This window comes from Crocuta crocuta, unplaced genomic scaffold, assembly GCF_008692635.1.
Source record: "Crocuta crocuta isolate KB4526 unplaced genomic scaffold, BGI_CrCroc_1.0 scaffold216, whole genome shotgun sequence".
Taxonomy (NCBI): Eukaryota; Metazoa; Chordata; class Mammalia; order Carnivora; family Hyaenidae; genus Crocuta; species Crocuta crocuta.
Genome location: NW_027531504.1, coordinates 2,620,835 through 2,646,206, shown reverse-complemented (window position 1 = coordinate 2,646,206; position 25,372 = coordinate 2,620,835). Strand labels below are relative to the sequence as shown.

Genomic DNA, 25,372 nt, shown 5'->3' with positions numbered 1-25,372 from the left:
ATTTATTGGGCAAATAAAAAGTTAAATGTATGGGAAACGCCTAGAATCCTTATTGCAGTGTAGTGGGAAAAGTTTTATCAGAAGCTATAGGTTTTAATCCTGGCTCTGCAACTAACTACTTAGTCGTGTGACTTTAAGGTTTCCTTAACCATTGTAAACCTACTTTCCTCATAATTAGAATGTTGATAATACCATCTGTCCTATCTACCTACAAGAAGCTCGAAGAAGGTAAGAAAGGACAATATTTATCAAGTGCCTACCATGTACAAACTCCTATGCTAAGTATGGCCATTTACATTATCTCAAAAGAAATAGTGCACATCTCTGAAAGATTATCATTTACCTAAAGATCATGGTAAATGGCAAAACAAGGACTTATGTCCATATTTCTCAGGTTCTAAAGGCTCTACTTTCTCTACCTCTTTCTCTGTTCCTTTTCTTCTTCACTATATTCCTTCAAAATCCATTTGATAAATTCTTCAACTCATAGGACAAGTATTATTTGTTCTATGAAACCATCTCTAACTCTCTTAGGCAAATTTATATGCTCCTATCTCTAAGTTCATAGTATACTAATATAATAATATTACACTTTAGTTATTTTCATACCACAATGTTTTTCAGAGAAGGGACCATATCTTTCCATGTTTGTATACCCAGTATCCTGACTGGGCATTAGTACATTGTAAGTGCTAAATGAGTATTGGCTAAACAAGTAAAAGAACATTCTCTATCTAGTATTATTCACAAATTTGATAGTACAACTAATTTTTAGTGTTGACATGTAGTTTTACATTTTATATATAACCAACAAATAATTAAGACCTCAACCTTAATTGATCATATGCTTGAGGTTGCTAAGATAGTATAATGAACATATGATACCAGTTCTTATCAAATCATAAAGATCTAGTTTTAGATAAATGTATTTAAGACTAATATTTTTTAACTAACTAATTAATTAATTAATCTATTTTTTAGAGATACAGAGGACAAGCAGGGAAGGGGCATGGAGAGAGGGAGACACAGCATTCCAAGCATGCTCCAAGCTCTGAGCTGTTAGCCCAGAGCCTGACAGGGGTGTGAACGCACAAACTGTGAGATCGTAAATTGAGCCAAAGTCAGACACTTAGCTGACTGAGCCACTTAGGCGCCCATATTTAAAATAACTTAAAAAAAATTGATGTTTTTATTTTTGAGAGAGAGAGAGATACAGAGTATGAGTGAGGGAGAGGCAGAGAGTGAGGGAGACAGAATCTGAAGCAGGCTCCAGGCTCTGAGCTCTTAGCACAGAGCCCGATGGGGAGGTTCAAACTCATGAACAGGGAGATCATGACCTGATCCAAGGCTGGATGCTTATCTGACTGAACCACCCAGGTGCCCCTAAGATTATTTTAAAGGCTAGCTAATAATTGCCTGAAAGGGAATATATCAAATATGAGGGATAGATAAATGGTCCAGGTTTATTTTGAATTTGATATTCTATTTTTAATTTTCTATATGGCAACTTCAGGAAACAAATATGTTGCTAGTAGAAAATTAATTAGCTTAGAGAATTATACATATTATTTATTGTAATGTTATCCTGTTCTAGAGGATTATAATTAATAGTAGAAACAAAACCCAGTTGCAAATTAATTATCTACAGCACATCAATGGGTTAAGAGACTAAAACCAAGGTGCAGGTTTCCTTTACATTTAAATGAAGATGAGTATTATTTACTTGATACTTAAAGAAGAAATATAAAAAACTCTTTAAAGTTATACAATATATAATCTAAATCCTTCATCTGAGACAACAGCTTGTAAAAATGCTAATTATTAGGAACTAAAAGATTTGTTTGGTTGATAATGCTTCCTTTCACATGTGCTATGTGCTTTCCAGAAGGAAATCTGAAATCTATTCTTAGCTTTACATAGTCAACTCACGCTTATCTGAGTTAATAAAAAGAACAGAGACATCTGTGCTCAAACAAAGAACACAGACATACAATAGACCTGTTTTAGATCTAAAAGGGTGGATAATACAAAAATTATATATTTGACTCTGGAGGAAATGTTGATTCTTTGCAGCATATTTGTCTTCCACTCTATTAGTTTTCCTAAGTAAGAAGAACTATGCTACGGAAAACCAACATACACACACAAGTAAGAATTCCCTCTAGATCCTGTGAACTGCTTGCCAGAGGTTAGAATTCTGTCAGTGGCATTCATTCTGCACATTGGATTCTGATCATCACTAATATGTTAAGTTCTAATTCTCAAGCCTCCAGGTCCTAATACAATATTCTCAACCTCACACACGGCTAATGAAGAAACTAGCACAAGCAGTGGTGAAGGAAAAAATCAGTTCTGGAAAGAGAAAAAGGAAAGTCATTCTATGTCTTGCTCTGACATTGTGAAAGAATATGGAGCACTAAAGTTATTATTCCTATTTTTTAAATGAAGCCTTAGACATCAGCCCACTAAAAGGAAAAGGAGAAGAAAATTATAAATTAGTGTACATTGTCAGATACATTGCTTCCTAGAGTGATATTAATGATTTTGGCAATGCCGGGTCAACTACTTTATAATTATATAAGAAAACTGAATAGCTTTTCAATGTAAATGACTGCTATCTTTTCATCTGTGAAATCAGATCAATTATGTAATAAAATATACATTAAAAGTGACATTTCTCTCTGAGGCATTTTGTAAAATAACCAATGAAAGGTGGGCTCCATGGCTCAGAAGAATGCAATGTAGTTAAAATAAAAACTTGTCTAGCCTTATTAGATACATATAGGTACATAGTTGCACATAGTAGGTTGGAGAATTCCAACAAAGCAAATATTCAGTTGTTCAATCATTTTCCATTAGTGAGCATGTATTATAAGTCAGTCACTATGCTAGGCGCTGGATATATTATTTGAGACATAATCCCTTCATTTAAGGAGCCCACTGACATCTAAACAAATACTATAAAATATCTACTAGCAGAGGTGTGTGAAGGTGCTAGGAGTCACATGGATGAAAGAGTTGTTGGAATTAGAGAAGGCTTCACAAAGTAGGTCACCCTTAGCCTAATTTCTCACAAGAAATGAAGTTTACCAGATGAATTAGATGTGAAGGCATTCCAAGGTAACAGAAGAGTACTCTATGAATCAAGAATGGTATATTTAGGAGTACACAGTATATTTGGGTAGAGGTAAATAAATACAAGTTAGAGACAGGTTATCAAGGGCCCATTGGACATGCTAAGGCATTTGGACATTCTTATATAGTGACAAGATATAAGATGATCTTAAGCAGTAAAGTGGCATGGTCAGATATATGCTAACAAAATTAACTATGCTAGCTTTAAGAGGAAGCTAGCTCTGAGAGAAGACATCAATAATTTAAGAACTTCAGGTTTGTATAATCCCTAATATAGTCTCCCACCCTCTGGCTTATGTCATAAGATTTCACTTTTAGAGCTTTAGCTTCATGACTAGTACCGATTAAAATAAAAGCTACATTATTTTTTTAGCTAGAAAATGGTATTACAGATAATATATAAATGCATTAACTGAGCTGGACTTGGGGATGTGGGGTGAAAGAGACAATTTAAAAATTGTTCGGTCTCAACCATGTTTATAATCTTCAATGAGAGCAAGGGATGAGTGCTGATCAGGGAGGTTCCTATGGAGCCAGGGAAGATGGAGACAGTCTCCTTTCCTCCCAAATCAAGGGAACACTGGACATTGTATTTATTTTCTACCTCTGTATAACAAATAAAAAAAAACCCAGTGTCTCACAACAACATGTATCTATTATCCCACATTTTACATGAGTCAGGAGTCTGAGCACATCTTAATGGGTCCTCTAAGATTAAGGGTCTCACCAGGCTGCAATCCAGGTGTTGCCAGGGTTGCATATAAACTCAAAGAGGGAGCAGGAATCCTGGGGTCATGTTAGAATTCTGCCTAATAACAGATTCCACAAGTTAAGTACAAAAGTTGATATTACTAGAGCCTAGAGCCAGGTCAGCAGGGAACAATTGGTTTAACACCTGGGAGCATATATGGAACAAGTTCTGTCATGGGTTTTCTCACTATGTCATGATGCATAAAAGAGAAGGCTGCTGCTAAAGAGCCAGGTCCCAAGTAGACCCCAGAGAGGGCACCACTCCAAATAGACAAGGTGTAGAGAAGAAAAAGGAAAATATTCTCCCAAAGAAGATTGTAGAGATAGAAGATGTAAATAGAGGAAAAGGTCTAGCAGTTTGGAAACTGTTTTCACTTTACAGTAGAGAGGGGATTTCTCCAAAGCACAGATCTGGAAATAACTTTTTCCCTCCATAAAAGAAAGAAATTTAGTTACCTTTTCTCCTATCATATTATATTTAATTATAATGATTATATATATATACACATCACACAAATATAACTGATATCAGGGAGATTTTTCAAGAGATATAAACAGTCTGGTAGAGAAAAATCTATCAAGCAAACTAAAGTAGACAAGATAATTAGAGACAAGATGTAGCACTGGATTTGAATCTCAAGGAAAATTCCAGCTAACAAAACAGTAGTATTTTCACACAAATTAACAGAAGGTAAAAGCAAGAGAAAATTGAGTTAATAAAAGCTTAATTTAAAAACAATTTTTCAGCACAAAATCTCTCTGGAACAGTTGCTCTCTTGCTTCTGCTATAATTTTGGATAGATTAGTGCTTGTAGAAGTCTGGCTTTTTCCAGCTGTAACACAACTCTAGCTTTTGCTGCCTTCATACCCTAGAACACATAAACAGAACAAACAGAAATTCCAATTTTGCTCATCAGCAGATTGACCTGCCAGTTCCAAGCAACACTGTGGATTTAAGATTCTGGTTGCCTGGCTAGACTCCTCGCACCTGGCTGTTCTGCCTTTGTACTGAATTCTTAGAGTCTGGGTTCCGCTTGTTGCCTAAACATACAGTAATAGCAATACAAAAAATAATAATGGTCACAGCTATTAAATCTTTATGAAGCTACATTAATTAAGCATGTGTTACATTCATGTATTGTTTCATTTACTGGCACTGGCTCAATGTGATAGGAATGGTATTTTTTTAAAGAAGTTATTGATATGTCTCTATTCTTAAATTTTGTTCATTGGGAGCCTCTCTTCCCCCAGGTCTAGACTAGAGACTTAGTAGAAGAGAAGTAAGAGAAGAAAAAGGACATACAAGCTTCTGAAAAATTTTAAGAAGGAAAAGGCTGAATGAGATAGGGAGGATAGGAAAATAGTTCTATATTTTCTTTCCAAGCTTTATCTGGAAGCCTATAATATAATAGGTTTTGGAAGAACATGAGGAAAGAGGGACCCAGGCTCCAAATCCTATCTAGATTCTGGGCATGGCCAATTCTGAGTGAACTTGGTAGTTCTGCATGGAATGTGCTGGCAAGATCTTGACAATAAATTTTTCTGAGCCCTGCTTAGTGTCCTCTGAATGAGGCCCAGAGGTTCCTGTGGCCTCCAGAAGGGGGCTTCAGAGGCATCTGGGCTAAAAGCCCAGTGGGCTTCCATGGACCAGCTTGGCAAGGAGAGAGGTAACTGCAGCAGAGGCCAGAGTGGACTGCTGGCAGATGTGGCTGACATAGAGGCTTCACCTTACTAGTGACAGATGAGCTGAGGTGAGCAGCCAAAAAGATCTGGCCCTGCTGGTAATGATCTTGGACTATATATATCATGCACAGGCTGTAGGTACACTGGGAGGGATACCTACATCCTACTGTCCCTTCTCTTTTGCCCTCAGGGCCCCCATATTAACCATTTGTTAGGAATTTGAACAGAAAGCTAATTTAAACTTTCTCCACTTTCCTCAATGGTCTGATCTTTGCCCCCATTGATCACTCACCAAGGATGACTTTGCTTCTAGTTCATAGAGAAAATAGGAGTCATCAGACAATAAAATGCAAATTAGATCATTTCTCTCTGCTTCTCAGCATGCCAGTGACTTGTCATTGCTCTTAGGTTTCTTTTGGTCTTAGGATAAAGACCAAATCCTGAACACAGCTTACAAGGGCTGCATGATGGGCCTTTTACTTCCTCTGTGGCCTCAGCTCCTGCCACGTCTCCTCTTTCTCTGGAACCTATAGTTTCGTGTTAATTTCTACCACAGGGATTCTTTTTCAATATGCTAGTCCTCCTTTGAAGAATAATCTTCCCACCCTATCTTGGCCTAGTTAATTCTTCTTTGTCTCTCAGAGACCAACTCTTCCTAGCAAATTCTTCCTGCAGATTCTTGAATGAGATCAGTTATTCAGAAAGTCTCACAGCCATACTCTGAGTTAATCTATTTGTTTTATGCTGCCAAAATAAACCAATAGTCTTATTTCAACTAATTTTACTGAGAATAATAAGTTCCCACCTAATGGTTTGCACTAAGCCACATTACCCCAGCATCTAACTATGTAAGATATTTTCATATTTTTAAGTATTAAAAAACACTCAATATTTTCTTTCCTTGTCAAACATTTACTAACTTGTATATCTTGCCTTCTGTGAGATGTATGATGTGTGTAGAAAGGCACTGGAAAAAGGTCATGAGATTCCAAAGGGAAAACAGGAAAGGAGTAAGTATAGAAGAGGCATTTTATGATTTATCAAAAACTGATAAGAATATATTGTTCTATTACATATATATGATATTTGAGATTAAAAGCTTTCCTTTGGCTACCTAAAATCATGGTTTATTGAGAGCACTTAATTTAACAATCAATAATTCAAGCAATTTATTTAATGCATATTTTTAAGGAAATAAACCTTGAAGAAAGGATTACACATCTTTCTCACTAGCCCTTAACTTCCTCTGGATCAGCTCACCCTAAATCTCAGCATGGAGTTTAATGATCACCTCAGCAGCCTGGCTTTGGTCTTCATGCTAGCTGGAGGCCAAAGCCCCCCTCAGCTGCCTATGTCCAGTAGCTCCTGGAATAACACTGTCTCAGCTTCAGGAAGTCTATTTTCAGTTTGTGTGAACTAATTAAAAGGAAGGCCTTCGTTTGTCTTTCTGGCAATCCTTGAGCAGCGTGAAAGGTCCATGCCACCCTCTCTGTTCTAATTTTAGTTTTCCTCTAATGTTTCTTCTCCCTTGTAAAAAAGCATCCTAAGCTGCTAAGCACTTAAAAGCTTTTGTTTTTGTTATTTCTTCCACTTGGGATGAAGCACTTTTCTACCTTATTCTTTTTAGATCCCCTCTCCCCAAAAGTTTTCTTCAGCAGGAGGTAATGTTTGAAATTACTAACAAAACTGGAGATAATTAGCTACCTAGGGTAGTTAACTTAGTTAGCAAGTTCCAAAGGGGCTAGCCAACAGAATTCTTCATACATAGAGCTTTCTGGATATAACTTTTCATAAAGTGGAACTATCTTTATAACTGGTCATTCCTAGCATCTTTTCCCCCAGTAATTCACAACCCACCTGTCTAGGACATCTTCACTGAGGAACTCAGATCTCACAGGCCACTCTTTGTAAGGTAAGGCACTGTTTCTCAATCTTTTAAAATGGATACCCTTTACTTTTGATAAATATAAAATCATCATATAGCTTCCTCTCACCCTGCCCTACCCTACTGTCTCAACTATCTACTTGGCCTGTCTACTTAGATATCCATTGGTGTCTGAAATGTAAATATCCTAAACCGAGTTTCCTCATCTCAATTAATATAAACTTAATCATTCCAATGGTCAAAAGAACCTAAAATCCTTGAGTCATGCCTTTGGTCTCTTTTATTTTCTCACACTCTTCATCCAATCCATGCAAAAAAATATGTTGCCTCTACCTTTAAAATAGATCCTGAATTCTACCACCTATCACTGTCTCTATTAAAAAAAACAAAAAAACAAAAAAACAAAAAAAAAACCACCCTGCTACCTGAGCAAAAAGAACACACTGGCAACCATTAGGGGTACCCCAAAGACTGATATATCTTATCAGACGGGGTCTCAGGTCATTCAAAAGTTTCATTTGAAAGGAAGATGCATGGTGGCCAAGAGGAGAACCAGTCCCCTAAAGGAGCAATCCTCAATCAAATATCATTATCAGAGGGCCCAAGGCAGCCAGGGAACAACATAAGAGGTCTTGGCATCTCAGGAAAGGGTAGGGAAAAGTACAGAAGTGGTGAACATAGGTAAATGGATAGACTAATTTAAATATTATGCATGCAGATCAATGTTGAAATAAGCATGATTCTATACATCAAATATTTCTTCTAAAAATTGTATTGATTTAACCACATTATTTAAGGCCATTTTTTATTTTTATTTTTTAATGTTTTATTTATTTCTGAGAGAGAGAGAGAGAGAGAGAGAGAGAGAGAGAGACCATGAGCAGGGGAGGGTCAGAGAGAGAGAGAAACACAGAATCTGAAACAGGCTCCCGGCTCTGAGTTAGCTGTCAGCACAGAGCCTGATGTGGGGCTCGAATCCACCAACTGTGAGATCAAGACCTGAGCTGAAGTTGGCTGCCTAACTGACTGAGCCACCCAGGTGTCCCAATTTAAGGCCATTTTGTGGAGGGATAGACTAACTCAGATGCTTACCTTTATAGTCTTCAGATTCTGTAATTACCAGTAATTATAATTTTTCCTGGTTTCTGGTATATCCCCCTCTCTGAATCTACCTCTTATTATCCCAGTCCCTTTCTTTAGTTCCTTGACTCCAGCAATTCTTTGACCCCACTGGAATCTCTAATCCAAAGGATTTAAATCCTTTAAATCTGTCACTGTTACTTGTTCCCTTATTGTCCTCTTTTTCTTACTTCTCCATCTTAAATTTTATGGTCAAACATTACTCTCATTCTCTCGCATTCATGTATCCTTGCTCTTTAGTTCACTTCAATATACCCACTTGACAAAACCAAAGTGTAAAGTTCAATTCTCCAAAAACTATGTGCCTGTGCTCCTCCATTTGAACTGAGCTGGAGAAAAAGAAAGAACTACATCGGCCAATCCAACTTTCAATTCACAAACATGAACCTTAAATGGGACCTTAATGCTGCCAGGCAATTACACCATATCTCCCTTTTCCATTCACTGTTTCTTTCTCCCAAACAACTCTTTTATTCCTTCTTCTCTTTCCTCAACCTCCACACCTTCTTCTCTATCCTTGTTCTCAACTGATACTGCTGCTTGCTTCTTTATAGAAAAAATAGAAACTATCAGAACACGTATTTCTCAAATTCTCACCACATGGGTCCCTTTCCAGCATTTGTACCCTCTCTGGAAGCTTCTTTCTTGCCTGTTTCCTATGCCTCTGTCTAAAGCCAATCTCTCCTCTTAGGAACCCATTCTCTCTTTCTCTTCCTTCATCACAACTTTACAGTTCTCCCTGGAAGAATTTTCTTGTAAAGGCAATTTATATTTGCTCTAGAAGTCCTTTACTGCCATTCTTTCTTATTTTTTTCCCATGTTTATTTATTTTGAGAGACAGAGAGAAAGAGAGAGAGTAGGCAGGGGAAGGGCAGGGCGAGAAAGAGAGAGAGAATCCCAAGCAGGCTCCATGCCATCAGCACAGAGCCCAATGCCAGCTTGCTCTTGCAAACTGTGAGATCATGACTTGAGCCAAAATAGAGTTGGATGTTTAACCGACAGAGCCTCCCAGGAGTCCTCTTTTTAAAAAAGTTTTTTCATCCTCCCATTCTCTCTTAAATCTATTTTGTTCAGCGTTTGCCCCATCAATTTCAACAAAATTACTCTTGTCAAGATCAGTAAAAACCTCTACATTGTTAAATCCACTAGTGAATTCTGACTCCGTCCTTATCCCACCGAACTTGTTAGCTACATTTGACAGAGATGATAACTCTTTCCTTCTTAATAACTTTCTTCATCTCAATTCAGAACACAGCACTCACCAGAATATTTCCTCCTACCTAACAGGTTATTCTTTCTCCATAGCCTTTGCTGGTATTGCCCATCATCCCCTCTTTCACTGAATTTGGTTTTTGGTCTTCTACCTACACTCATTCCATATCATCTATATAGTGACATTTGTATCTTCAGACTGGACCTTCAGCTGCCTATGTGATACATCTATTCAGACACCAAGTAGTCAAACTTTAAGTGAACTTCTGGTATTTCTCCCTCTTCACCAAACCAGTTTTTCTGACAACTTCTCACATTTCAGACCATAGCAAATCCTTTCTGACAGTTGTTTAGGACAAAAATCTTGCCGTTTTCCTCATTTTTTTTTCTCATATACTACGTCCACTCCACCATGAAATCCTATTGGATCTACCTTAAAAATATGACTAATATCCACCCATTTCTCTATACCTCTCCTATTTCACCTTTGAGCTGAGTTGGCTTCATCTCTCAACTTACTGCTATAATAACCTCTGAACTGGCCTTCTTGCTTCCACTTTGTTCCCCTTCAATCCAATCTCAACCACAATGAGTAAAATTCATAAATAGAAGTTAGATCATGTCACTCTTCTCAAAGACCTGAATTTGCTCCTCATTTCACTTTGAGTAAAAGTCAAAGTCTTTAGAATGGCCTATTAGGTCCTACATGATCTATCTGCACACCCCTTCTTGCTTACAAATTTTACATATTTCAGGGAATTTCAGCAATTTGATTTGACTAGGATGCTTAAGAATCAGAAACTTTAGAGGTTTCTTTGAAGTTTTCCCCTTTACCGCAGTACATCCAATCAGTTATCACACCCTGTTGATTATTCTTTCCCTATATCTCTCAAATCCATTTACATCTTTCCATTGCTGATGGCATTGTTTCTCCCCACCTCCAATTTTGCCCCATCTCAAATCTATCTACCACATTTAATACTAAAGTGATCTTTCTAGTTAAATGTAAACCTACTTATATCATTCCTAAATCTGTCCAACTCCAAAGGTCTTTCATTTTAACAACTTTTTTTGATGATTCATAAATTGATACTTGGATTATACAAGGCAGTGCCTTTCAAGTAGAAAATTTTCATTATAATTCAAGCTACTCTTGAAATGTCTATTATAATAAACTCATTTGGTCACTTATTCAAAGTGTTGTTATAGCATACAATTCATTTTTGAGGGTATATTAGTCTTTGTTCTATCAATAACATTTTGTCAAGATTAATTCATTTGTGCATGTCATTATTGATAAAATAAACTATAGATTTATGTAACAATTTAGATTATATTTTTTAATTCAATAAAAGGTCAGCCCTACATAAGTATGTACAGACCTAGGCTATTTCTATCTTAAGGTCACTATAGATTTTAAAATATAATATTAGAGAGGAAAAATAATAACATTAATGATGATAGCATTAAAGAAGAATATTAGTTTCCATAGTTTACAAAATGTGTTCACATAAATAAGGTATAAGATGTATAAGATGTTTCAAGTTAGTAAGTGCCTACCTTAAAAGTTTTATTATAAAATTCAAAGTTTTAGTTTTTTAGGTAGAAAAAATCAGCATTGTCCTACCACACTATTACTAAAGATCAATCTATTCTAAAATTTTTGATATCATATGGAGGTGACATATTACATTAGGAAACCATAGTAACATGCTGTTTGAAACTACTTCAACCTTTAAAAGATTAGATTTCATTTCTAAGGTCAGACCTGAAAATATCAATTTTGGATGTGTGGCAAATTACAATTTCTCCACACATTTTGGATTGTACCACTGGAGTCCTGGCAGCAGTAAAATGTGTGTTTTTTATCCTCTCCCTCTGGTGGTCAGAGGTTTGAAACTAGACCCATTGTTTCTTTGAGTCTTAATTTTTAAATAAATAAATAAAATTTCTATCTACCTCAAAGGACGTGCTGAAAAAATTCAAGAATTAATCATCCAAAGAAACACTCAGTGTACTAACTAAAATAAAGCTGAGAAATATTTTCCTAAAGCAAGAATCAGAGTACTTGTCATTTCTCCCATTTTAGAATTTTAACTCTGGTACTAGTTATTCAAATCTGTATTAACTGAGTAATAATTATACATGCAGAACCCTTTCTGGAATCCACATACCATTTTTATTCAAAAATCATATCCCATCCTTCCTCTCCTATAAAGTTAAATCTGGTACATAGCAGACATGTAATAAAGGTTTATGTTCAATGAATTAATGCTAGGCTTCATTAATATCATAATGACTACTACTAACATGTATTGAGCATTAACTATGTGCCAGACACAGTGCTAATTACCCTACTGCATTATCAGGCTATAGGGTAAGTTAATGTAATTAATTACTTGTTAGTTTAATTCTATGCCTAAGAACACAATAGCATAAAGAGATTAAGTCTCATAGCTAGGTAAAATGTTTAGTCCATGGTTAGTAAACAAACAGGTAGCCTGACTTCAGTGCCCACAATGCATCAGGGATCCATTCATTCTATCTTACAATTCTAGAAAGAGGAGAGAAAATATTAAAGAAGTAAACAAGTGAACAATGTAATTTCAGGCAATGAATAAGGATATGGAAAAAGGAAAAGAGGATAATTTGACCAGAGTGACAATAGCAATGTTGAAAAGTGGTTAAGAACAAGGACTCTACCACCCATGAATCCTAGCTCTGCCATAATGGGCTAGTTAGCTATTTATCCTCTGTCTGTGTTTCCTGGTCTATATGTAATAGGACCTAATACACATATCTGTTATGAGATTTAAATGATTTAATACACATAGAATGTCTAAAATAGTGTATGATACATAGTGTTAAAGTATTTGCTTGAAACTTACTGGTTATTGATATTACTATGATTGTTCTTTTTGCATCTTTGCTTTTACAATTGTCATCATATTGAGGGTATTACTCAAAATATGGTGATGTGGACAGGCCTCTAGGAGAAAGTGTATTTGAGCCAAAACTCAAATGACAGCCACATGAAAATTTGAAGACAGAGATTCAAGGCAGCAGGAACCAACATACAAAAGCCCCACACTAGAATGCCTAGAAAACAAGTATGGGCTGAGATGAGTTTGCTAAAGCTTAGGTTAAAGAGCTGGTCAGAGCTAGGTTATACTGAACTTCACTGGCCATAGTGAGGAATTGGATTTTATTCAAAGTTCAGTGATAAGCCACTGAGCTTATTTTGATTCACCTTTTATAAATATCACTCTGGTTGCTGTGAAAAGATTAGATAATAGCTTCCATAAAATATCAATGTCACCACTTTCATTAATCATTATTTTTTAAACATTAGTTTTCCTAGGGGAAAATAATTTTCTGGCTATATTTTTGGAATGTTTGTCTCAGAGCTCTTAAAAGTACAGTCAGAGCAAAGGACCTAAGTACAGTGCATACATTTATACATATACACAATACTCTTTTGAACAAAGGTTACATGGAATATCCATATAGATGATGCCTTATGATTCTAAAATCCATATTAATCATATCTAGTATATTTAAAAATCATATCTCTTTGAAGGAAAGTAGTAGAATAGTTCACTTACTTTAATATAAGTAAGGAAATTCTTTAGGCCCCACTTCTCATATTTCTGTTATTTGGACTTACCAGTTATTAGCTTCTTGCCCCCAGAGAAAGGAAACATTGCAAATTCGACTGGGTAGAACCAGGTATGTGTTAACAGTGGGTGTGGTTACTTTCTTCAATCCTCTCCTTACCCCTAGCCTTATTTCCTCACACTCTCCTCTCCAATTTCACCTTGGTTTGAGTAGATTGAAAGCCCACTTAGGCCAACCATCCAACTCAATCTTACCAGGTTGATGCAGGTTCTGGGGCCTCAAATTAGCTATTAACAAAATCATATATTGAGTTGATACCACTGTGTGAAGAAGGGTAAATAGCAGTGGAAGAAAGGCATTTGCATGTCTCTGGTTGTTTTACTGCCATAATAGCATTAAATTATCATCTTTGAATATGTAACCCCTGAAAGGCCATTAATATATTCAATAAGAATATTTTATCCACACTCTGACAAAAATTGTAATGCTCTACATTGCTATACTTGTAGAGGAACGGAAAGCACAGTGCAATTTGTACAAAGATTCCTCTTAATTCCTTCAACTCATTAAGGTTTTAGTTTTAAAAGTTCAAAAATATAGCTACATAAAGTGAACTACTTTACCTGCATGGCTAGGTCCATCGTTCGTGACTTCTGTGGATCCCACAGAAGAGGTAAGTGGACTAACAGGAGGGTTGGAAGTAAAGCTTGCACACCCTGCAGACGTGTTGATTTCAAAATATTCTTGGTTGTGATTCATTCGATGAAAATCCAGAGAAGACACAATAGATGTTCGTTGTTTAGGCTAAAATAAATAAGTATGATGAGAGTATTAATATGATCATATTCATCTTCAGCCCAATCTCCTCATTGATTTAATCTGATGTGATGATTTTATCAGTTAAACTATCTGGTTTTTATGCTTAAATATACAGAGAGATATTAAATAATCCCTGGATGAATTAAACCATGAAAAAATTGTTTAATAAAAAATATTTTGGCATAGCTGATAAAATAAATTAGACTTTTTGTTAGATTTCCCCAGAAGACTGTACAAATATAGTACCCCAATTTTTTCTTAATAATCAATTCAGAAAGTCACAATTTTAAAGTCACCTTTCATTTAACTAACATTTATTAAACATATGGCATTTGCCAGACCCTGAGGATATAGAGTCTAATAATAAAAAGAAAACCTCTTACAATGTTGAAGCATAATTAAGGCAGTTCTGCTTTTGTTGTTGTTGTGTGTTGTTGTTCTTTATATAGTCCAAGGAATTGATAGCATTAGATATTTTCCCCAAGTACCATATGCTGGAATTTGATCATCAGTATTAACTAAAGTATATAGAACATTTTCCAGGACTTAAGAATCTACTTGGTATTTATAGTGAACTTTGATTTCCTTTTTTAAGGATTTTAATTAATCCCTAAATAGAAAGAAAAGTCAATTTAAACATAAAAGTTAAAATCATGGAGTAATAGCAGATATAATTTACATCCTTTGTCAGTAATGAATTGTTCCCTACAGCAATTTTCTGTTTTTTTTTCTATAGTTTTAATTATATACACTTTCTTCCTAACTAGCAGAGCTTCTAACATTGTCCTTGGCAGTCTTTTTGGCTCTCAGAATTGTGTGCATTTCCCAAGATTCAATCCAAGTTTTCTTACTTATTATTCTCAGTTATATTATGGAAATATTAACAATCTCCTATAATAATTAACAAAAGATTAGCTTCAATCTCTTTACAATAAATTTTACTGTACTTTACTACCTCCAAAGTATAATAAACTTTTGGTTTATTTTTATTATTTTTTAAATGCTTATTTATTTTTGACAGAGAGAGCGACAGAGTGTGAGCAGGGGAGGGTCAGAGAGAGAGGGAGACACAGAGTCCAAAGCAGGCTCAGGCTCTGAATTGTCAGCACAGAGCCTGACGTGGGGCTCGAACTCACGAACCGCCAAGATCATGACCTGAGCCGAAGTCAGACGCTTAACTTACTGAGCCACCCGGGCACCTCACTTTTGATTGATTTTGATCACTTCCCTCAAATGCTGCTTTATTTAACCACTATATTCCATAGATTATTTTCTTGCAAAATATTCAAGTTACCTTCTCTTCCAGCTCATCATGTTTTTTTTTTTTAAGTAGGTAACCTTTAGTCTATAATCTAAATAAACAATGATAATGAAGAGGTCCTTAGTTTACAGTTTTTTTTTTTTAAATATAAGGGGTGCAAATGATCACAATATGCTTTATTATATCACCATTGCAATATTTTTCTGAAAAAAGAGTTTTAGAGGCACTGTAATACAAGCAAGTCACTTATTATTATGATATATCAATTTAGTAGTAGAATTCAAATTAGTACCCACATAGGATTCAGTTGCCTTTGAAGTATGAAAGTTTGGGGTACAGTGTCTGGCTTGGTTTCTCACAAAATGTCCTTAGGGCTACGGAATCTCATTTCACATTCATGTTTTTTGTACTAGATGATATAACAGCAATTAAAAGGCATGAAATATGACACTGGCTCCAATGGAAACTCAGGTATGGTCATCAGTTTGGTTTTGTTTTATTGTGTTGTGTTGTGATTTTGTTTCACTTCATATATAAGCAACGGGCCAAATTTGTATAATGTTCTGTCTCATAAACTTTATAAAGATCAAGCCAACTGATACATATGACTCCTTTAGTTCTGTGTCTTTTTTTTTTTAAGTTTATTTATTTATTTATTTTGAGAGAGAGAGACAGAGAAAGAGCATGCAATCAAGGGAGGGACATAGAAAGAGGGAAACAGAGAATCCAAAGCAGGCTCTGCACTATCAGTGCAGAGCTTGATACAGGGCTTTAACTAACAAACCATGAGATCATGGCCTGAGCCAAATCCAAGAGTTGGACGTTTAACCTACTGAGTCACCCAGGCACCTCTTTACTTCTGTTTCATAAACACATGTTTCTGAATTTTACTACCCAAAGCTTTAATTATATTAAAATCAGAATTTGTTATACAATCATGAAAGCAAACAGGTTATTTTTTGTTGCATTAATTCCTTCCAAAAATGCTTGTTTAAAATTTTTTAATGTTTTATTTATTTCTGAGAGAGAGAGAGAGAGAGAGAGAGAGCATGAGCAGGGGAGGATCAGAGAAGGAGGAAGTACAGAATCTGAAGCAGGCTCCAGGCTCTGAGCTAGCTGTCAACACAAAGCCTGATGTGGGTTCGAACCCACGAACCGTGAGATCATGACCTGAGCTGAAGTTGGATGCTTAACTGACTGAGCCACCCAGGTGCCCCTAAAAATGTTTGTTTAGTATTACTAAATTCCAGATATCTTGGCAAGCAGTATGATAGGAATAAGACTAATAAGACATTGTTCCTGTTCTCCAAGTGATTATAGACTTGAAGTGGGAGAAGGATGGTGCATGAGGGAAGAAACAAGCAATCCATTTCTGCAACCCATTTAGATATGATTCACATATGAATTAAATGAGAACAAATGCATTAGTGCAGTACTATGCAGTGATAAGGGCTATGATAAGTGAAGGCACAGAATATAAATGGTGAATCTCTACTGTAGAAAAGGAATCAGGAAAGGCTTCCACAAGCAGGTGATTGATGGCTGAGTTGAATCTCAATGAAGCAGAGATGGTAGGCAGACAAAAGAGGATGAGGAGAAGAAAATACAGACTGCATGAAGTTCATAATGGCTGTAGTGCAGAGTATGTGAGACAGTGGTGGGTTCAAGCCATGAGATATTAAAAGTTGCCGGGTCCAAATCATAAAGGGTTCTAATGTCATGTTAAGGAATTTGTTTTTAGCCTGAATATTTTAAAAAAAAATTTTTTTTAATGTTTTATTTATTTTTAGGAGAGAGAGAGAGAGACAGCGTGAGCAGGGGAGGGTCAGAGAGAGAGGGAGTCACAGGCTGAAACAGGCTCCAGGCTCCGAGCTGGCAGTCAGCACAGAGCCTGACGCAGGGCTCGAACCCACGAACTGCGAGACCATGACCCAAGCGAAAGTCGGACGCTTAACCGACTAAGCCACCCAGGCGCCCCAGCCTGAATATTCTAAGGAACCACTGAATGATTTCTAAGCAAGAGGATTTCATGGTTGGGCATCCATTTTAATAAACTCATTTTAGCAGTTTAGAAAATGGATTGGTCAGGGCTAGATTAGAGGAAGAGAGACTAATTAGGAAGATGTTAAAGAGTTCCAGCCAAGACACAGTGAGATCCTGAAGTAAAGCAGTGACAACAGTGTTGCAGATAGCAGATGTTTTTAGGGGATACTAATGAAGTTAGCTCTTTAGCTCTTGGCACCTAATTGGAAGTGGAGGTTGATTTTAAGGAAAAAGTCTAGGGCGACTCACAGATTTCTGCTTGGGTAAGTGCTGGAAGATAAGTTTGTGTGTGTGTGTGTGTGTGTGTGTGTGTGTGAGAGAGAGAGAGAGAGAGAGAGAGAGAGAGAGAGAGAGAAACAGAGATATATACACTCCTATACCAGAAGTATACAACATGTATGCTCATATGCTATTGGGATTCAATATAGACTGCTTAATACATGGTTATGCAAATCTACATGAAATTTCCCTTTCTTTCTTTGAGCAGAATCCTATAAACTCACTGTAACATGGCTTCAAATAACATAAATGGAGGGAGGAAGGGAGACAGGTGAATGGAAATTCCAAAGGGAAGAAACCATGGATCAGTGATCATTTAACTGCATTATTATGTGTTTCTTCAGAAGTATCTATTGGTTATTATTAGCCAGCTTAAAGAAAATTTATTGGGGAGTTATTACCCAAAGCTCTCTGAGTATCTGAGATGATGAAAAATGAGAATCATTATATGTTAGTCATGCTTTCAGAATGGGATCAGCACATTCTGGCCTGTGGCTCCAGTCTGACCTGCCTCTTGTTTCTGAAAATAAAGTTTTATTGGGACACGTCTATGTCCATTCATTTATTTATTGTCTATGGCTGTTCTCATGCTACAATGGCATTGTTGAGAAGTTGTGACAGAGGCCATAGTATTCAAAACTCTTAAAATATTTACCATCTTGTCCTTTAGAGAAAACATTCACTGACAAACCTTTGTTCCAACGGATCATTTTGCACATCATTTTAGTGGTCAACAAAACCGTAAGTATAGCTTCCCATTTATTTCCTAGCCTATGTGCATTTATGTTGGGGGGATGTAACTAATTCTGGCCAAATGACTATCATTTGCTATCCCTCTTTTACTCTCCAGAAGTTGTAGTTGTAAGATGAAGGAGGGTCATTCACCTCACACTGGGTTTTATGAGAAGTTCAAGTAAATCTCTTTTATGTTAAACTGCTGACATTCTGGGTTTGTCTGTTGTGGCAGCTAGCATTACTTATCCTAACTAGCATAACACAGTGGCTCAGAGAGGATTTACACAACTACAAAACTACTATGATTAACTACTACATAAGTAGTTAGCAAAACAGCTTAGATTAGAAGGAAGAAGGTTCATGTGTTCAAATCTAGAGACAAGTGGATGGTGCTTCAGAGCACAAAGGACAGAAGTGAGATTGAAAGACATATTTATGTGGAAAAATGAAATAACAGCAATGGGAAAAAAGAATATAGAGATGGTAGTACTATTAAAACTGGAGATTAAAGAGGATGAGTCTGGGATATTTACTCAGATTTTAATGCATTGAATTTTTCTTTCTTTTTTTTTTAAAGATTTTTTTGGTGCAAAACGGCGATTTTATTAAAGCATGGGGACAGGACCCGTGGGCAGTAAGAGCTGAACTCACTCAAGTGTGTGTGGGGTGACTGTTTTATGGAGTTGGGGGAGATAAAGTTAAGAAGGAGTTTTGAGAGAGATTTCCACACAATAAAGACTTACTGGTGTCCTAGCTATTGAAAGGTTAAGGTTGTTTTTCCCTCTAGCAAAGCATTAACATTAACACAGTAGGGAGTTTCTGGACTTCAGGCCATTGATGGGATACCCTTTTTCTTGTAAAGTGGTAGGGACTCTTTATTTTTAAAGATCTTTAAAAAATTTTTATGTTTATTTATTTTTGAGACAGAGAGAAACAGAGCATGAGTGGGGGAGGGGCAGAGAGAGAGGAAGACACGGAATCTGAAGCAGGCTCCAGACTCTGAGCTGTCAGCACAGAGCCTGACACGACGCTTGAACCCATGACTCTGAGATCATGACCTGAGCCAAAGTTGGACACTCAACCGACTGAGCCACTCAGGTGCCCCCAATACATTCCAGTTTTCTAACTATTTTGATGGAATCTTGCTAAGCCATATAGTATTTAAAAAAAAAAGTGTTTTCACAAATTCACTAAAATTACAAATAAAATTTGCCAAGTTTCAATGTGTAAAATGAGTTGCAATTGTGTTCACTGTGGCTACCCCTCTAAAACATCTCTATCCTCTGTGGTCCAACACTGATATCTCTACTTTCCGAAAGACTTGCTCCCACACATGTTTACTTAGCCAGAGTCAGAAAACTATAGATCATGGACCAAATTGAAGGGTTCTATTCTTATAAAGCCTGTGAGCTAAGGATGGTTTTTATATTTTTTTAATGGTTGAAAAAACCCACAAAAATAACATTAGTGCCAGGTGAAAATTATATGAAGCTCAGACTTCAGGGTCTATAAATAAAGTTTTAGTGGAACATATGCACGACCATTCATTTATGTGTGGCCTATGGCTGTTTTCACACTATCATAGCAAGTTGAGTAGTTATAACAGAGATTGTATGACCCACAATACCTGAACAATGTTATTCTCTTTAACAGAAAAAGTTGGTGACCCCTTCTATAGATTGATTAGCAAATACCTCTGAGGAGCTGAAATGGAATAGCTACATAAATGACTGAAACAGTCAGAGCCAGTTCCATAGAGTTGCTGGAACCAGAGGCAACATGAGTGAGGCCCTTTGTTCTAAAAAGGAGGGAAGAACAACATTTTCCTGTCTTCCATGGTCTTATTTGCTACTTAATATATCTTATTCCCTTAGGCATGGAGACATTCATAGGGTGAGAGCACATCCTCATATGCACACAGGTGTTCTGGCCTGCAAATCAGCGCATGCACTTGACCTCCATCCTCCTCATGCTCAAGATCTCACTGCTGTATCAGCTGTTACTAGCTTGGTCAAGAACACCAGGACTGAGGGAGCAGACGGTTAAGAATCCCACCTAGTATGGTGGGATGATGGTAAGAGGTGGGACCACAGATGAGCCCAGGCTCCATTTTCCCACAGACTTCACTTACAAAACACAAATTCAGAGATAAAAACCAGTAAGAATTTTAGACAGCAACCCCAAAGCATTAAACTCTAAGCATGGGACTGACTCGTCTTCATGTGGGGTCCCACATCTATGAAGCCAGTGCCATCTTAGTCCCTAAAAGAGACGAATGTGTAAATTTACTGGTATAATGTACAGGATGACATGCATTTCCTACACTTATTATGGATTCTCTTAATCAGAAACTATTATCATAAGAATATCTTTATATTCTATAAATGGAATATAACATATTCTATAAATGGAATATAACATATTCTGATGTAACTTTAAAAATTTTATGGTATTTCTGCAACCCAGTTAGATATGATTCACATATGAATTAAATGAGAACACATAATTTCTTACTAGGATGAGATTTAGGTAATGTGTACATTTACTTCCAAATATTCTCTGAATTGGAATCTAAGTTTCAAATACCAACTTTTATATTTCCTCTTCTATTACTTTCAAGTTCCTTAAACTAATGGATATTTTAAAAATCCACTTACCTAGATTTAGTGGATTTTAAATCATTTGAATCCACTTAATTATAAAGGAACCTCATCAATCTCCTAATAAAATGTCAAATAGGACTAGAGGGATATTCTGATGTCAATACAAGGAAAAATGTAGTACTAGCAAAAAATCAGTGGTTATATTAAATTATCCAAGCAAAAACAGCATTCACAATGAGTTCCCAAAGACAGCTGAATGTCAGTAAATTAGCAAGTGACATCAGTGGAAATATGTGGAAATGACAGACTTTCCAGACAGTAGCACGTTGATAAATTATGTCAATATGAAGCAAAGTCCTGTCAAGTCAGTGGTAATAAAATTAGATGCCTTCTTAAATATTTTTTAAAATATGGATGAGGTGAGTGATAAAAATGGGAAGTGATCAGTAGTATTTTCTTTCAGAATTTTAATCAGCCGAGAATATTTTGTATATATAATGAAAAAAATTAATTCTAAGCCTTTCCCCCCAAATGATAACCTACTGCTTAATAGCATCATTTCCAAGCTGATTTGCCATGTCACCTTTATCATATACTAAATTTCCAAATATAAACTGGGCTTACATTTTTTAAAAATTTTTAATAGTTTGTTTATTTTTTTGAGACAGAGAGACACAGAACATGAGTGGGGGAGGGTCAGAGAGAGAGGGAGATACAGAATCTGAAAAAGGCTCCAGGCTCTGAGCTACCTGTCAGCACAGAGCCCAACACGAGGCTCAAACCCACAAACTGTGAGATCATGACCTGAGCCGAAGTCGGACACTTAACCAACTGAGCCACCCAGGTGCTCCTGGGTTTACATTTTTGGATTGAACTATGTTCCCATTGATCTACTTATCTATTCCTATGCTAATACCACACTCTCTTAATTACCATTATGACTCCTCTTCCTACTTCTGGAACTCCTAGTTAATGGATATTGTATCTCTCTGATACCCCTTGTTTTATATTCTGGGAGAATTCTACAATTTGGTATTCTAAAGCACTTTCATTACTTTGTTAAAACAATACTACTGACCATCAGCTATGTGTTAGACACTGTTCTAGGCACTGGGGATATGTCAGTGAACAAATAAGACAATTCACAAAACTTTTTGTCATTTTACTATGACTTTAGGTATAATGATCCTATTTAATTTTTAATAACTGTTCTTGTTTTCTAAGTATTCAATTTTAAAGATAACCTGTTCTTTATGAGTTCAATAACGTCCCAAATCTTCTTAAGGATATTGATTATAAATTTTTTCCATCATTAATCGTTTTCTCAAAGGTCATTTACATTGTTCATTGAACTTGGTTCCTCTCTTTTTGATTACTCATTTTCCTCAAGTGCCTGCTGTTCTTGGGCAACCATTTTGATTATCTAGGACACTACTCAATTTCTCTCTCCTGTTCCAATTTCCATGGTAGGAGCTTCAGCAGACTCTTCCTCTTACTTAGTTATTAACATCTAGTAGGAAAACAACAAAGTCAATAATTCCATGTATAAAATGCTGAGGTTCTTCAGTTGCTCTGACTAATCTCTGTCTAAATCCAATGCCATCTTGTCTTTATCTTTCAGAAGTTCCTAAATGCTTCTGATACTACCACTCACTGTTTTTCATCACTGCTATGGCTTTATTCTTATTTTTATATTTATTTTACTACTTTTAAAAAATTTTTTTAATGTTTTATTTATTTCTAGGAGAGAGAGAGACAGCGTGAGCAGGGGAGAGTCAGAGAGAGAGGGAGTCACAGACTGAAACAGGCTCCAGGCTCTGAGCTGGCAGTCAGCACAGAGCCCGACGCCAGGCTCAAACCCATGAACCGCGAGATCATGACCTAAGCGAAAGTCGGACGCTCAACCGACTAAGCCACCCAGGCGCCCCGTATATTTATTTTACTATTTAATTGCACATACAGAAAGAGAAGATGTAAAAAGTTGAGATCAGTTCACCTTCTTGAGTTAGAATTCTCATATTTCTCTGTCTTGATCAATTTGAAAACAGCATAAATAAAGAATCTGAGGTTCCTCAAAAAATTTAAAAAAGAACTATCCTATGACCCAGCAATTGCACTACTAGGTATTTATCCAAGGAATACAGGTATGCTATTTCAAAGGGACACATGCACCCCAATGTTTATAGCAGCACAATCAACAATACCCAAAGTATAGAAAGAGCCCAAATGTCCATCGATGGAAAAATGGATAAAGAAGATGTGGTATATATATACACAATGGAGTATTACTAAGCAAACAAAAAGAATGAAATCTTGCCATTTGCAACTATGTGAATGGAACTAGAGGGTATCATGCTAAGCAAAATTAGTCAGTCAAAGACAAATATCATATGACTTCACTCATATCACGACTTTAATATACAAAACAGATGAACATAAGGGAAGGGAAGAAAAAATAATATACAAACAGGGAGGGGGACAAAATCATAAGAGACTCTTAAATATGGAGAACAAACAGGGTTACTGGAGGGGTTGTAGGAGGAAGGATGGACTAAATGGGTAAGGGACATTAAAGAATCTACTCTTGAAATCATCGTTTCACTATATGCTAACTAATTTGGATGTAAACATTAAAAATTAATGATAAAAAAGAAAGGATCTGAGGAAGTACAGATAACTCAGTAGGGGTATAAATTATCAAGCTTTTTATAACAGATGTCATATAATTTAAAAACAATTTCTATTTTTTTCTTTTCAATTGAAAGAGTAAAAATTTTAATGAGGTACAATATTTTTTGTCATGAACACAATAGTTAATATGATTAAGATTTATTCTAAAAATGTAGAGCTTTCTATCTTTAGGTAAGCAAAATACCATTCCTCTGCTGTACGGTTATGGTCAAACATAGAAAAAAAAGTATTACATTACAAAGTAGTTAAAGTGGGTGTGAGTAAAGATAAGATGCTTAGGAGGAGTAGACATTCTTCTAGAAACCTGAGATTTGTTATCTCATTTAAGCCTAGAATGTTGATATTAAAAGTAGCTATTACTCTTTCTTTATTTTTTTTACAATATATTTGAGATTTAGAGATAGTCTTACACTTAAAAAATGGGAGAGCTGAAATTAAAACACAGTTTATGAAATTTCAAATTGTTTGCATTTTTCCCTAGGATATCACACTGCATATAAAGCAAAAAGGAGTAAGTATAAAGTTATAAGTAAAGCCAAGAGCCTAATAGCTCTCGAGTATCTCATCTTTACATCACTGAGCATTTTCCTACTCTCAGTCTATTGGAAGCATTGATTTTTTTTAACAGCCATTGTTTTAAAGTGTGTTGAACAAAGATCCCAAATACACAACCTAATCTTACACCTAAAGGACCTAGAAAGAGAGCAGAATGGAGCCCAAAGCCAGCAGAAAAGGGAAATAATAAAAATTAGAGTGTAAATTAATGATATAGAAACAAACAAACACACACCAGCAGAACAGATCAATAAAACAAAACCCCTAGCCAGATTTATCAAAAAGAAAAGAAAGAGGACCCAAATAGATAAAATTATGAATAAAAGAAGAGACATCACAATCACCACAGAAACACGAACAATTATAAGAGAATACTATGAAAAATTATATGCCAACAATTTGGAAGAAATGGGAAAATTTTTAGACACTCACATACTACAAAAACTCAAGCAAGAGGAAATATAGAATTTGAATAGGCCCATAACTAGCAAAGAAATGGAATCAGCTAACAAAAATCTCCCAACAAATAAGAGTCGGGGGCCAGATGGCTTCCCAGGGAAATTCCACCAGACATTTAAGGAAGAGTTAATACCTATTCTTCTTAAACTGTTCAAAATATAGAAACAGAAGGAAAGCTTTCAAACTCATTCTATGAAGCCAGTATCACCTCGACCAACCAAAGACCCCTCTAAAAAGGAAAATCACAGACCAATATCCATGATGCACCTGGATGTAAAAATTCTCAAGAAGATACTAAAAAATCAAATTCAACAGTACATTAAAAGAATTATTCACCATGATCAAGTGGGATTTATTCCTAGGCTGCAAGACTAGTTCAATATTTGCCAATCAATGATTGTGACATACCACATTACTAACACAAAGAGTAAGAACCATATGATCCTTTCAATAGATACAGAAAGGGCATTTGACAAGATACAGCATCTTTTTTGATAAAATCCC

At 36.0% G+C, this 25,372-nt stretch overlaps 1 protein-coding gene across 5 annotated transcripts in view; it reads right to left on the bottom strand.

Moving 5' to 3' along the window:
- Positions 1 to 25,372, bottom strand: part of ANKS1B (ankyrin repeat and sterile alpha motif domain containing 1B) — a 1,065,677-nt gene that overhangs the window by 572,439 nt on the left and 467,866 nt on the right. For all 5 annotated transcript variants that reach the window (XM_077772139.1, XM_077772140.1, XM_077772141.1 and 2 more), the window contains exon 12: positions 14,047 to 14,227. In XM_077772139.1, coding sequence (XP_077628265.1) covers positions 14,047 to 14,227 — 181 coding nt within the window. The remainder of the gene's footprint in view (positions 1 to 14,046; positions 14,228 to 25,372) is intronic.